This window comes from Hypomesus nipponensis, chromosome 28 (assembly GCF_054491055.1).
Source record: "Hypomesus nipponensis isolate SF chromosome 28, ASM5449105v1, whole genome shotgun sequence".
NCBI lineage: Eukaryota > Metazoa > Chordata > Actinopteri > Osmeriformes > Osmeridae > Hypomesus > Hypomesus nipponensis.
In genome coordinates this window covers 12,696,293-12,709,326 of record NC_140388.1, presented here as the reverse complement: position 1 = coordinate 12,709,326, position 13,034 = coordinate 12,696,293, and the positions used below count along the sequence as shown (strand labels likewise).

At 50.7% G+C, this 13,034-nt stretch overlaps 1 protein-coding gene across 2 annotated transcripts in view; it reads right to left on the bottom strand.

Moving 5' to 3' along the window:
* Positions 1-462: 462 nt before the first annotated feature.
* Positions 463-13,034, bottom strand: part of arl15a (ADP-ribosylation factor-like 15a) — a 74,759-nt gene continuing 62,187 nt past the window's right edge. For both annotated transcript variants that reach the window (XM_084694655.1, XM_084694654.1), the window contains exon 5: positions 463-1,960. In XM_084694655.1, the coding sequence (XP_084550781.1) occupies positions 1,808-1,960 (153 nt within the window). In that variant the 3' untranslated portion in view covers positions 463-1,807. The remainder of the gene's footprint in view (positions 1,961-13,034) is intronic.

Below are 13,034 nucleotides of genomic sequence, written 5' to 3'. Positions count from 1 at the left end.
AATCTATTCATTTCCAAGAGCAACAGTAAAAGGCAGAGTATACAGCATGTCTAGAGGGTACAACACGTGATGAAAAAAGAACACGGTTAGCACACGAACATAGAGAGACATAGAGGGAAAGACAGAGAGAGAGACAGAGAGAGAGACAGAGAGAGACAGAGAGAAAGAAAGAGAGAGAGAGAGAGAGACAGAGAGAGAGGCAGAAAGAGAGAGAGGGTTGTTTTCTTTCATCACAACACGTCTGTACACCAGCACTTCAAGACACCTGTGGCACATAAAATATCCCCAATCACAGAGGTGTGGAGTCCAGCGTCTAAATTTGAAGAGGGGGAATTTTGCAAATACCCCTAGGAGGTCTTGGGACAGGGAGTGGACCTGGAAGGGGTCTAGAGGGCTGGGGGAGGCTGGGGGAGGGGGCTAAGGGGGGCTGGGGGGCTGGGGGGGCTGGGGGGGGCTGGGGGGCCTGGGGGGGCTGGCGTAGACAGCAGCGAGGTGGTAGACAGGGAGGGGCTTCACAGACAGTTGGAAGGCATTAGGGCATTGGACAGGGACAGGTGCAGCTGTTGTGCTGGCTGATTGATAGTTTGTATTTCACCCAATGGGAGACTGCTAGGGTCCTGGCCAGTGTGTCAAATTCAAAAGCAGCAGCAACAACAAAACAGTGTGTAAAAAAACAAACCAAAAAAAAACCCATTGCATCCCTGCAAAGATTTGACTTTGCTAAATCATGAACAATCCTACAATTCTGTCACATTTTTTAGGTCCCAAGATACATCGAAGCGAGATGACAGAATTTATTTTGGTCTTGGATTTCAGCAAAATAAATCGGTGAAACAAAATCTTGTTGTTAAGATTCCTTACAGCGGCTCAACAGTATTCCGATACATGTTAACTCACATATATTTATATCAGCTCAAGTCCATACTCAAAACAGGCTTTCTGACTCGTAACTCCATACCCACTCACTCTCTCTCACTCACTCTCTCCTGATGTGACTTGTACAACATTCTCCCTCTATGTTACTGCCTCTCTTCTGTGGAGGACCCTGGCCACATCAGCACGTTCTACAGCACCCTCCTTCAGACTATGGAGACAGGGGGGCGTGTCTTCAACAGTAACCCCAGTACAGTTCATCACGTAAGGCTTCACACTACACAGTCCTATCAATGTTCATAGTGATTAAGTGCAAGTGAGCACTTTCAGCGACTGGACTTACAGTCGACCAGACATGACAATCAATGTGTGCAAACACATACCTTAATGTAATTAAAAGGAAGTGATAAACGTGTTTCCAGACTGGTCGTGCCGTGTGTTTGTGACGACGTGTGTTTAAATGAATGTCACACGCCTTTGTGGGCCCGGCAGGGTTTTGTGGCCATGTGGCACAGGTCCTGGTGAAGGAAGGGGTCAGTTTCTTAGTCCAAAGGGTTTCCTGACAGGAAGTGAGACGGGAGCTGGATGGAGTCCGTCCGTCCTGTTTGCAGACACACAGCGGCCAGCGGTGACTCCGCTATCCCGTGATCTCTCTCTCTCTCGCTCTCTCGCTCTCTCGCTCTCTCGCTCTCTTTCTCACTCTCTCGCTCTCTCGCTCTCTCGCTCTCCGTTTTCTCAAAACAGAAATGAGAGAGAGATGGAAGCAAAGCAAAGAGACACAACTCTACAACCGACTACACTAAGAGATCGAGGGAGACCGGCATCTGTCGTGTGTGTGTCTGTGGGTGTGTCTGTGTGTGTCTGAACACTGGCAGGTCTGGTTGTGCTTTGGAAGTTGTTGTTCTAGTCCGGGAACATGAAATGAGAGTCGTCTTCATATCCTCCCCGGGTCCATCTCCTTCTCCTCCAGCAGGCTGATGAGCTGAACGAAGGTCTCCTTCACGGCCACCATGTTGTCTGTTGTGCAGCCCTCCAAGATCCACCTCTTGCCTCTCGCCAATGGCTCCAACTCAAAGTACTTCTTTATCTACGAGGAAAAAGACAGAGAGAGGGAGAAGAAGGAAGAGGGAGAGCAATGGTAAACATAACAGTTCACAGGGAACTTGGGATCTTGTTTTCGTGTCTCTTTCTCTCGTACATTATCGAAAATGTATTGTCTTATGATTAAGTCGGCAACTCTACAAATTGTGTACTTGGGAAGGGTTGTTTTGATAGGGCTTGTGTAATTCATTCCCATGGTTGAAGACAGACACCCAAAGGCCTGGTGTCATTTGGAGCATGTCCTAAAAGGACACCTGCAAGGAGTCTGTTTCCACAAAAATATTTCTCCACACCTTCACTTATCGTTGTGGTTACACAGAAAAACCTGTCTGGTCACCATGACGAGGCGCTGCTTGAAAACAGCCGGAAAAATATATTTTGCCTTCCGATCCGGGAGAGCCTGTAATATGGAGTTCTTGGCAGGAGCGCCGGCTGTTTGTCACTGAGTATTATGAGCATCATATGTTAGCTTTATGTTCAGTGCCTGATTTATTTTATTAAGTTGGCAGCTGATGACAATAGAAGAGAGAAAGACAGAGAAAGAGAGAGAACCAGAAAACAGCTGTAATGTAAAAACACATCTGAGGACGGAGGGGAAATTAGTTTGACTTCCAATGAGGAGCCAGAACTTGTCATGAAATCTCTTCCATTTCTTTTTCAAAGTGGTCTTTTAAAAACCGACCACTAGGCAGCAACTGGAAATACAATGAGGGGAATTCTGATGCCCCCGGGAATGATTTGTTATATCAAACAGTTACGTAGGACAGACGTTTCAAGCTGCTAAACTAACGAGTGGTAATAACAACACGGATGCAATAAAACACCTTTCATCGATGCTTGTTTTCATGTGTTTCTCTGATGTTTATATATGGAATTCAAAATAAAAAGCAACAAAAAACAAACAGTTTTAACGATCCGCACAATTAATGATCTGTCTAGTTCCCTTCAACAGAAGACAAAGAGATGGGCGATGCGGATAGGAAAACACTGTATTCGTATCAAGACATCAAGTACTAGATGTGGTTATCCAAATGAGGCGTTCTGTTTGAGGTTGTTCCTCTTCGTGAACAAGGGCGGTAGAGGGCGGTTTGTTTGGTGGGCAGGACACGGGATATGATGCTGTTACATCCAGGTGACTCATCACTCTCCTGAATCTCCGTCCACTTAACCCTCAGTTAAGAAAAAGGCATCGCTAATAATAATAATACATTTTCTTTGTAAGGAGCCTTCCTTGCACTCGAAGCACTACAACACAATAATAATTACAGTCATAGAGCATCATAGACAATAACAACAAACAATCAAATTCATAATTAAAAACCTGTAAAAAAAAAAAAAAATGCTTTAAATAAAGTACTGCTAACTTACAGATAAAAAAAATAAAAAAGTGTGGTAAATTTAACAGCTATTTGAAACAGTTCCAGAGTTAAGCCAGAGGTGTACACCTTGTGAAACGTAGCCTACAGTAAATCTTTTTAGCAAATTAAATTCAACGTGTATTCACCATCAGGTGACCTGTGAAATTGCTTTGTCTAGACCTGTGTTCTGTCTGGTGGCTGTGCTGCGGTGTGTGACACGGGGGAGGGAGGGGAGGTGGCTGTGCTGCGGTGTTTAGTGTTCTGTCTGTGTTCCTCTCAGCCCAGTGCCAGATACTGGGGCAAGAGAGAGTCCCTCTCTCTCTTCTTTCTTTCTTTCTTTCTTTCCCCTCCCCCCCCCCCCCCCCCCCCCCCCCCCCCCCCCCCTGGCTGGAAAGCCGAGCGGACCCAAACACTGTTAACAAATCCGTCTGGGTAACTTGAGCTGTTCTAGCACCGGCTCTAACCCCCAGACCTAGCCTGCAGACGATTCGGCTGGCTGTCCGGCTGGCTGCCTGTCTGGCTGCCTGCGTGTCTGGCTGCCTGGCTGAATGACTGGCTGTCTGGCTGCCTGTCTGGCTGCCTGTCTGGCTGGCTGTCTGGCTGTCTGTCTGACTGTCTGTTGATCTGACTGTGTCTAAAGGCCCTCTTCTGGTAGACTCTGTACTGCGCTGGCAGTGACCTCGGGGACAGCAGACAGGCACAGCTTCATACAAGTCCATTCCCTCCCTCCCTCCCCTCCCCTCCCCTCCCCTCCCCTCCCCTCCCCTCCCCTCCCCTCCCCTCCCCTCCCCTCCCCTCCCCTCCCCTCCCCTCCCCTCCTCCCCTCCCCTCCCCTCCCCTCCCCTCCCCTCCCCTCCCCTCCCCTCCCCTCCCCTCCCCTCCCCTCCCCTCCCCTCTCTCCTCCTCTCCTCTCCTCCCTCCCCTCCTCCCTCCTCCCTCCCCTCCTCCCTCCTTTCCTCCCTCCTCTCCTCTCATCCCTCCCCTCCTCCCTCCTTTCCTCCCTCCTCTCCCCTCTCCCCCCCCCCCTCCTCCCTCCCATCCTCCCTCCTCTCCTCCCTCCCCCCCTCCTCCCTCTCTCCCCTCCTCCCTCCCCTCCTCCCTCCTCTCCTCTCTCCTCCCTCCCTCCCCTCCTCCCTCCTCTCCTCACTGTCAGGGGTTGACCTATTTATCGAGACTGGAGAAGAACCTCACTCATCCCCAGAGCAACCTCCCTGTCCCTCGCTCGGCAACACCTTCACCTCTCAAACTTCGCAGGACAAACTAGTCCCTCTGAGATTAAGTCCTCCCTAAGCACACTTATGGTCTCCTTAAGGCGTGGCGTGAGACGATGGGAACCGTAAGCCCCACAGGACTGGGCCAGATGGCTCCAGGGATGACTGCTAGGTCACCCAGTCTAGGTCACTCTGACCCAGAGCCGCTGCTCACCGCACAAGGCAGAAAAAGCGGCTTACTGTAGATTCTGTGAAAAAGTGCAGCTGTGGCAAAAAGTTAGGCGAGGTGGTCATCTGGACCTGGGCTAGCAGGGCATGGTGCTGAGGGCCAGGCTGGATGCTTTGGCTACCAGCCCACCCTGCTTTTGGCTGAGTGTTGATGTAGTTCAACTCTTACTGTCCTACATGCGTAAGCAGAACTGTGCGTAAGCAGATCCAGCTGCTCTTTGGCCTCTGTTAGATGACTATGACAAGGTGGCGATCTGGAGATGGCGAGCTGTTGAGCCATTCAGCCCCAACGGGATCTGAAGAGCCCCTCTCACCAAGCTTCAGCTTAGCGACTGCCAGACAAGCTCAGAGCGGCAGAATGACCTTGTTTGATACCCAGTTTGATAGGTGCTACGACGGCTGGACAAGCGGTGTTCAAGTCCCCAGATGGTCAGTCCCCCGGGACGTCCTGCTGCTGGACGTGTGTCGAGGGTCAGAGACTTCCTCAAGAGTCCAACTGAAGACGTCCACAAGCAGACCAAGGCCAGCGTGCTGCTGTGGAGGTCTTCATGATGGAGAGATACTTGGGCTTAACAGCTTTATGCTATATGCATGTTTGGGGGAATACAAAGTGAGGTCTTAATATTAATTATTCTACTGATCAACAACACCAGATGGAAGGAGCGAGTGATAACGGAGAGTGGGCCAAAATGGGAATTATTAACATTCCTGGGGCAGGTCTCGATCGTAAAGAAAACGTTAACCATCCCAGGCTGGATGTTTCTTTTAGGAAGTAGAGTTCTTTGTCAAGTCTTGTTTTGGCCAAGCCTCGAGGGCTGATACGTACAAAATCTGGGAAACATATTTAAACCAAATTAAATAATATCAAATAATCCTAATAACGTCTTCCTGTTTTAGAGAAAGTCATTTAAAAGATAGGAAAGGAAATGTTCACTTGAGACGATTATGCCTGACAGTCATCCTTAAAAAATCAACAATGAAGAAACTGATGAAGAACGATCCCTCTAACACCAATGTCTTCCTCCATCTGGTATATATCAAAAACTTAAGAGCGAGAAGCTTTATTCAATAAACTCATTCCACCCACGGAATGGTCCTCGTCTTATGTTTTTTCCCCAGATTTCTATTTCAGCATGGGGCCCACATCTAAGAAAAACAGTTTTGTTAAACACTTTTGTGTGCAAATGAGGAGCTGTGACCAATTTGGGCCTAATCTTCTGTTGTGTGTCTTGTCTCTGACAATGTAAGGCCTGTTTTGAGTGAGAGTGAGTGAGTATGTGTGTGTGTGTGAGAGAGATTGGGCAGCAGTTTCTGCTGTGTCATCAGGTAGGTCCACAGCACAGCACAGAAACACACCAGCCAGGGGCCACCCTAGAGACCCCCTCCAGCCAGGGGCCACCCTAGAGACCCCCTCCAGCCAGGGGCCACCCTAGAGACCCCCTCAAGCCAGGGGCCACCCTAGAGACCCCTCCAGCCAGGGGCCACCCTAGAGACCCCCTCCAGCCAGGGGCCACCCTAGAGACCCCTCCAGCCAGGGGCCACCCTAGAGACCCCCTCCAGCCAGGGGCCACCCTAGAGACCCCCTCCAGCCAGGGGCCACCCTAGAGACCCCCTCAAGCCAGGGGCCACCCTAGAGACCCCCTCCAGCCAGGGGCCACCCTAGAGACCCCCTCCAGCCAGAGCTAAGAGCCAGGAGCCAGGGGAGGGCTGGACAAACATTAAAGACTTCAGAACTCCCTTCATCCCAGCGAAGAAGAAGAAGAATAAAAAAAGGAAAGCAGACTCTCCAGATTTCCTGTCCGGCTCCCGGCTCCCTGCAGCCCTGCTCAGCTGTAGGTTCAAAGTGATTGGGACTCGCTTGGAGAGGGCTTCTCCTGACAGCCAGCCGAGCGCTGCCAGACCAGAGGCATCGGCAGGGGGGTTGTAAATCTAGACTCCGCAGTGACATTCAGGTCCAGCGTTTCAGCCCGCCGCTCTCTGAACAATGCTACTGCGCTGGGCCCTGGGCTGTGATAATGGACTTTCCATATCGGACTCGAGATGGGGAGATGCATCGCAAAGATGTTCCTTGCTGTAGATCCCCCCCCCCTTTAGTTTAACAACCCCACAGGCTTTTCCTGCGATTGAATAAAGATGATATGTAAACTTCCGATGATTTACTGCACAAAAACACAGGCAGCTACGAGGGTTTCGACCTTTCCGTTTCCAGCGCAGATGAGCGGTGTTGTGGTGGAGCGAGTAGGGCGGCATGATGTCACGGTGCAGGAGCACGAATAGACCCTCCCTCTCTGATGGGATTAGAGGTTTTGGTGGGGTCAGCGATAGGGCTGCGACAGTTTCCTCACAGGGTCAGCCAAAACAGGCTGCATTGGGATGATGGAAGGATCTGAGTTCGCCTGGCTTTTACAGATTTACAGTAACTCAATTTATTAAGGGTCCGAAATCTCCCGGCACATGTGGTGTGCTGGGGGAGCTCAGAGCTGGCAGGTGGGGGCTCTCCCTGCTCCAGAAGAGACGAGCACCATCCCTGGTGTGCCTCTCTCTTCTCTCTCTCCTCTCTTTTTTCTTCCCTCTCTGTCTGTCCTCTGCTCTCCCCTTCTCTCTCCTCCCTCCATCCTTTGCTTGTGAGGGGGACTGCCTCAGTGCAGCGGCAGAACCCACACAGCAGGACTCAAAGCCCAGAGCCCTGTGACCGGGTGGCCTCCGGACCCCCCCCCACCCCCCTCCACAACACCCTTCCAATCTCCCATCCTGACAGGTGACCAGACCCTCTCAGGCACTCACAGAACACCACGGCACACTCAAAAGACCCCCTCCCCCCTCCTCTGAAAAAGATTTAAACGGTGCCCCACGACACACACACACACACCACACACCGCCCAGGGACCGACATCTTCAAGGTTTCTTGTGTTTTCTTTCTTTCTATTCTTCCCGCTCTGTGCATTCCTTTCACCATCCGTAATCATGACAGCCTTTCTCACAGAAGAACCAGAGTGTTTATTTGGGTGAAGTGAATGTAGAGGGAGAGATCCTCAGTGTAGACGACAACAGCAGAAAGAGACTATCAGAAAACACAAGCTAAGAAAACACACACACAGCTCAGCTATCATTCAAGCGGACTCGGTGTACTATGCTAAGGGAACAAGCCTTTTCCCAAAGTTGTAGTACACACTGAAATACTAAACTTGCACTATTCCACATTTGCAGGTTCAGGTTCTCTGTGGGCGACGTGATGTACTTGAAGCATGTTTATTTTTACGCGCTATTAATTCTCTCTGGTACAGAACTGCTGTTTGTAATCACTCCCAGGAAGGCACCGCCATGGAGTCTCCAGCGTCCTCATTGACAAACTTCAACATGTGCTTCAGCGCTGAAAGATGTCTTGCAAGGTCTCTCTTCCCGTTAAATCATGCGAGGACTCAATAATTACAGTCAACGGCTGTTAAGTGAGCTACTTGGAAGCTAACTAAAGAAAGGAGACGTTAGATATCTAAATCCGCTCAAATGTGAAGGTGGCCCACAGCCAATGCCTTGTACTCTAACCCAGTTAAAATGAGGAATCACATTTTCTGGAGAAAGAATTGGAGAGAGGAGGGAGAGAAAGAGGGGGAAAGAAGGAAAGGTAAAAAAGAAAAAAAAAAAAGGAAGAAAAAAAAAAGCTTCTAAGTGACTTCACATACTGCCCTCAGAAGGTCCTCTGTGTTGCCTTCAGAGGGTCGTCTCTGCTGCCTGACTGAGGTTCCAGCCCTCTCCTCTCACTCAGACTGAGGTTCCAGCCCTCTCCTCTCACCCAGACTGAGGTTCCAGCCCTCTCTTCTCACCCAGACTGAGGTTCCAGCCCTCTCCTCTCACCCAGACTGAGGTTCCAGCCCTCGCCTCTCACCCAGACTGAGGTTCCAGCCCTCTCCTCTCACCCAGACTGAGGTTCCAGCCCTCTCCTCTCACCCAGACTGAGGTTCCAGCCCTCTCCTCTCACCCAGACTGAGGTTCCAGCCCTCTCCTCTCACCCAGACTGAGGTTCCAGCCCTCTCCTCTCACCCAGACTGAGGTTCCAGCCCTCTCCTCTCACCCAGACTGAGGTTCCAGCCCTCTCCTCTCACCCAGACTGAGGTTCCAGCCCTCTCCTCTCACCCAGACTGAGGTTCCAGCCCTCTCCTCTCACCCAGACTGAGGTTCCAGCCCTCTCCTCTCACCCAGACTGAGGTTCCAGCCCTCGCCTCTCACCCAGACTGAGGTTCCAGCCCTCTCCTCTCACCCAGACTGAGGTTCCAGCCCTCTCCTCTCACCCAGACTGAGGTTCCAGCCCTCTCCTCTCACCCAGACTGAGGTTCCAGCCCTCTCCTCTCACCCAGACTGAGGTTCCAGCCCTCTCCTCTCACCCAGACTGAGGTTCCAGCCCTCTCCTCTCACCCAGACTGAGGTTCCAGCCCTCTCCTCTCACCCAGACTGAGGTTCCAGCCCTCTCCTCTCACCCAGACTGAGGTTCCAGCCCTCTCCTCTCACCCAGGCACAAAGATGAAAAACCCCAGCAGCTCCCAGAGACGTCTCACCATCCAGGAGTTATGCTGGCCAAGCCCCCCAGACCACCTCCACACAGGCTGGTTTTGAGTATTAATTATTAAATCCGCCGAGTGTTAAATCTCCAACCTGGTAGTTCAACGGAGACTTCGAAACTTTCAGAAACTTGCACTTCCCTCGACTTACCTCACGTCTGTCCATTTACCAGACAAGCGGGTTTGAAAAGTCAACTGTGTATTGAGCTGTCTAGACCGCAGCCAACACCACCTACCCCCCTCCACCCCCAGACTGTTACTGGCTTCAGTGGAAAAAATGATCAGTGACCTTGGCAGCCAAGCGTAAAACGGCTCAATGGCTCAAATTCTATAAACACATTGATCGCAGCAAAGGGATCGCAGGCATCAGACACCAGCGAGAATGCTGTGTAGCTGTGGTACTGGTCTGGGGAGGAGCTGACCTCGACGTGGTCGGAGAATAGCTGCTTTTGTTAGATAGGGCTGTTATATCGTCTGTGGTCTGTATTACAGTAGTCTGTATGGGAGATGCAGATCTGTATGGGAGGTCATACAGAAGTTCCTTTTTAGCATCGCTGAGGGAAAACCATTGTTTATTTTGTTCGTTTTTTAAACAATGGTTTTCCCTCAGCGATGCTAAAAAGGAACTTCTGTATGACCTCCCATACAGATCTGCATCTCCCATACAGACTACTGTAATACAGACCACAGACGATATAACAGCCCTATCTAACAAAAGCAGCTATTCTCCGACCACGTCGAGGTCAGCTCCTCCCCAGACCAGTAAACAAAATAAACAATGGTTTTCCCTCAGCGATGCTAAAAAGGAACTTCTGTATGACCTCCCATACAGATCTGCATCTCCCATACAGACTACTGTAATACAGACCACAGACGATATAACAGCCCTATCTAACAAAAGCAGCTATTCTCCGACCACGTCGAGGTCAGCTCCTCCCCAGACCAGTACCACAGCTACACAGCATTCTCGCTGGTGTCTGATGCCTGCGATCCCTTTGCTGCGATCAATGTGTTTATAGAATTTGAGCCATTGAGCCGTTTTACGCTTGGCTGCCAAGGTCACTGATCATTTTTTCCACTGAAGCCAGTAACAGTCTGGGGGTGGAGGGGGGTAGGTGGTGTTGGCTGCGGTCTAGACAGCTCAATACACAGTTGACTTTTCAAACCCGCTTGTCTGGTAAATGGACAGACGTGAGGTAAGTCGAGGGAACGGGTGGTAAGGGGAGAGGAGAAGGGAGGAGAGTGGAGAGGAGTAGAGAGGAGGGGAGACGATGATGGCAATGCTTTTGGCTGCCTCTGACCAGCCTGGAGGGAGAAAGGGGAGGGGGGGGTAGGATGTGAGGGGTAGAGAGAGGAACAGACAGAGAGAGGGAGAGAGACAGACTATCTGAGTCTGTCGTGCTGGCGGAGGCTGTGTTATCAGTCTGGTGAGCTGTCGAGCAAAAAGTCAACCCCACCTGAACATCACCGTCTGCGCTCCAACACACCCACCTGAACCCCCGGTCCTTCAACACCCACCTGCTGTGAGGCCAATCAACACAATCCGGTTTGATCCTGCACAGTGATCACATGACCCTATTCGTTGACGTAATCACAAGGCTTGAGCAGTGCATTCATCTTAATTTGGAGTTTAGGGGGAAGCGGAGGATTCCTAATGACTTATACTGCCTTTCCCAAAATGCTGATTATTCTCTTTCGAATAGTGTTCATTAGGTGCTGTCCTGGAGTGGACATGCTGAAAAGGATACGGTATCGAACAGTGATCTCATCTTCAGATCTCTGCCAAAGCGCTCTCTGTGAATGTCTTAATTAGAATAGTGCTGAGAGGAAGAAGGATGTGTTTGGCTGGCCTGTGTGGCGCAGCGTCTCCAACCTCACCTACCGGCACAGGCAATCTACTGATGGAAACACACATCTGCTTAATCATTCGCAAAGGCTTTGGTAATGACGCACACCCTCACCCAGAGATCAGCCCCCCCCGGGGTGTCTGCGTTGGTGCCGTCAGGGGGAGGGGGGATGATGTGTGTGGGCGACCGTGGTGTGCAGACACTGAGGGTCAACAAACTGAGGCCTGTTATTGTTGTGCGGCGACTGGCTGTTTATTCCGGCAGTGATGTATGTGTAGGAACAGTAGTCGTGTCCTGTCGCCGCGGTGACGTCCTGTGTAGTGTGAAGCAACACTGACCCCCCCCCCCCCCCCCCCCCGCTTGGCCCTCCAAACCCCCCCCCCTGGCCCTCCACCCCCCCCCATGGCCCTCCACACACCCCCCCTGGCCCTCCACCCCCCCCCCCCTTGGCCCTCCACCCCCCCCCTGCTTGGACCACCACCCTGAGCACACCCGAGAATCGCTGCCCTCTTCCTTCCCTGAAAACACCCTGAACAAACAAAACCACCAGGAGGGAACACGATGGAGGCGGCCAGGGGCCATGGCCATCCTGGCTGTCGCAGACCGGACGAGAGCCAATGTGTTGGCTTGGAAAGTCTCACGCTGAACAGAAGAGTGTGGAGAAAATACAAACATGAACAAACATGGTATCCAAACCCTGTCCCTAACCCTATTCAAAAGCCTGTTACAAACACCTTAAGGTTCAGCATCTTCAACAACTTTTGAGTTTATCAAACACCTTGATCTGTGCTCTTCCACCCTGGTCCTCAGGGCCCTCTGTCCGTGTTTGAGATGTTTCCAGGCTCCAACACACCTGGTTCAGATGAATGTATCAGTGATGCAGAGCTACATATCAACCCATTCCTCTGAGCCAGGTGTGGTGACAGGTGTGTCACAGCCAGGTACATGCAGTCGTACTTGGATTCTCTAATGCACGTGAAACTCGCATGACACACGACCATGGAAGCTACAGGAAAAGTTCGAGGAAACAGAACACTCAGTTAAATACATCAACTTTTAATGAAACTCCTCTCCCTGGTGTGAGAATGACTCTTAACCAAATATTCATATTTCCCACGGGCATCCTGTCAAAGCTTCTCTTTGTGCCTCTCAGTTTTCTAAATTTGGGTCGCTGTGACGATACAAACGTAACTTTCTTCTCCTGTCAACAGTCCGATGAATCAGCCACGAATAATTATGAGTTGCCGTTATTTAATGACGCAAGCACAATGTATTTTGTTCCACAAGTGATCTCAACGCGTTAGCAGGAGCATTTGGCCATTGTTCACTGTGTGGTGTTGTAGGAGGTTGGGTTTAAGGACTGGGCGTCCCACCTGCGCCGTGTCACCTGCACAGCACAGCTCCTGGGGGGGTCTACCCTACACAGAGTCACCTGCGTCACTGCCCGCCGCCACACAGCAAGTCCCAGACGAGTCATGAACCTTTCAGACACTGGGTGTCGGGTGAGTAATGGAACGCTGCCACTTGCTGTGTATGTGCCAAGACCTTAAAGTTCACCATGCTCCGTCACAGGACACAGGATGCTGTCCTTCTATGACTCACACAATCACATCACATCATACACACAATCAATGTTTGTGGTAAAAAAAAATATATATACATATATATTAAAAATTACAAATAATCCAGATATTTTTTCCCCCCACTTGAATTATTGGTGTCTGTCCTGCAAAGGCTGACCCCAAAGTGAAGATTCTAGGGAGTAATTGTGGATGAATTGAAGGGTTAGAATTCTTGGTTGCTAAATGACTACTGGAGCTAACTGTCTCACACCTGGAAACTTCAAAAAGCTTCTGCTTTTAG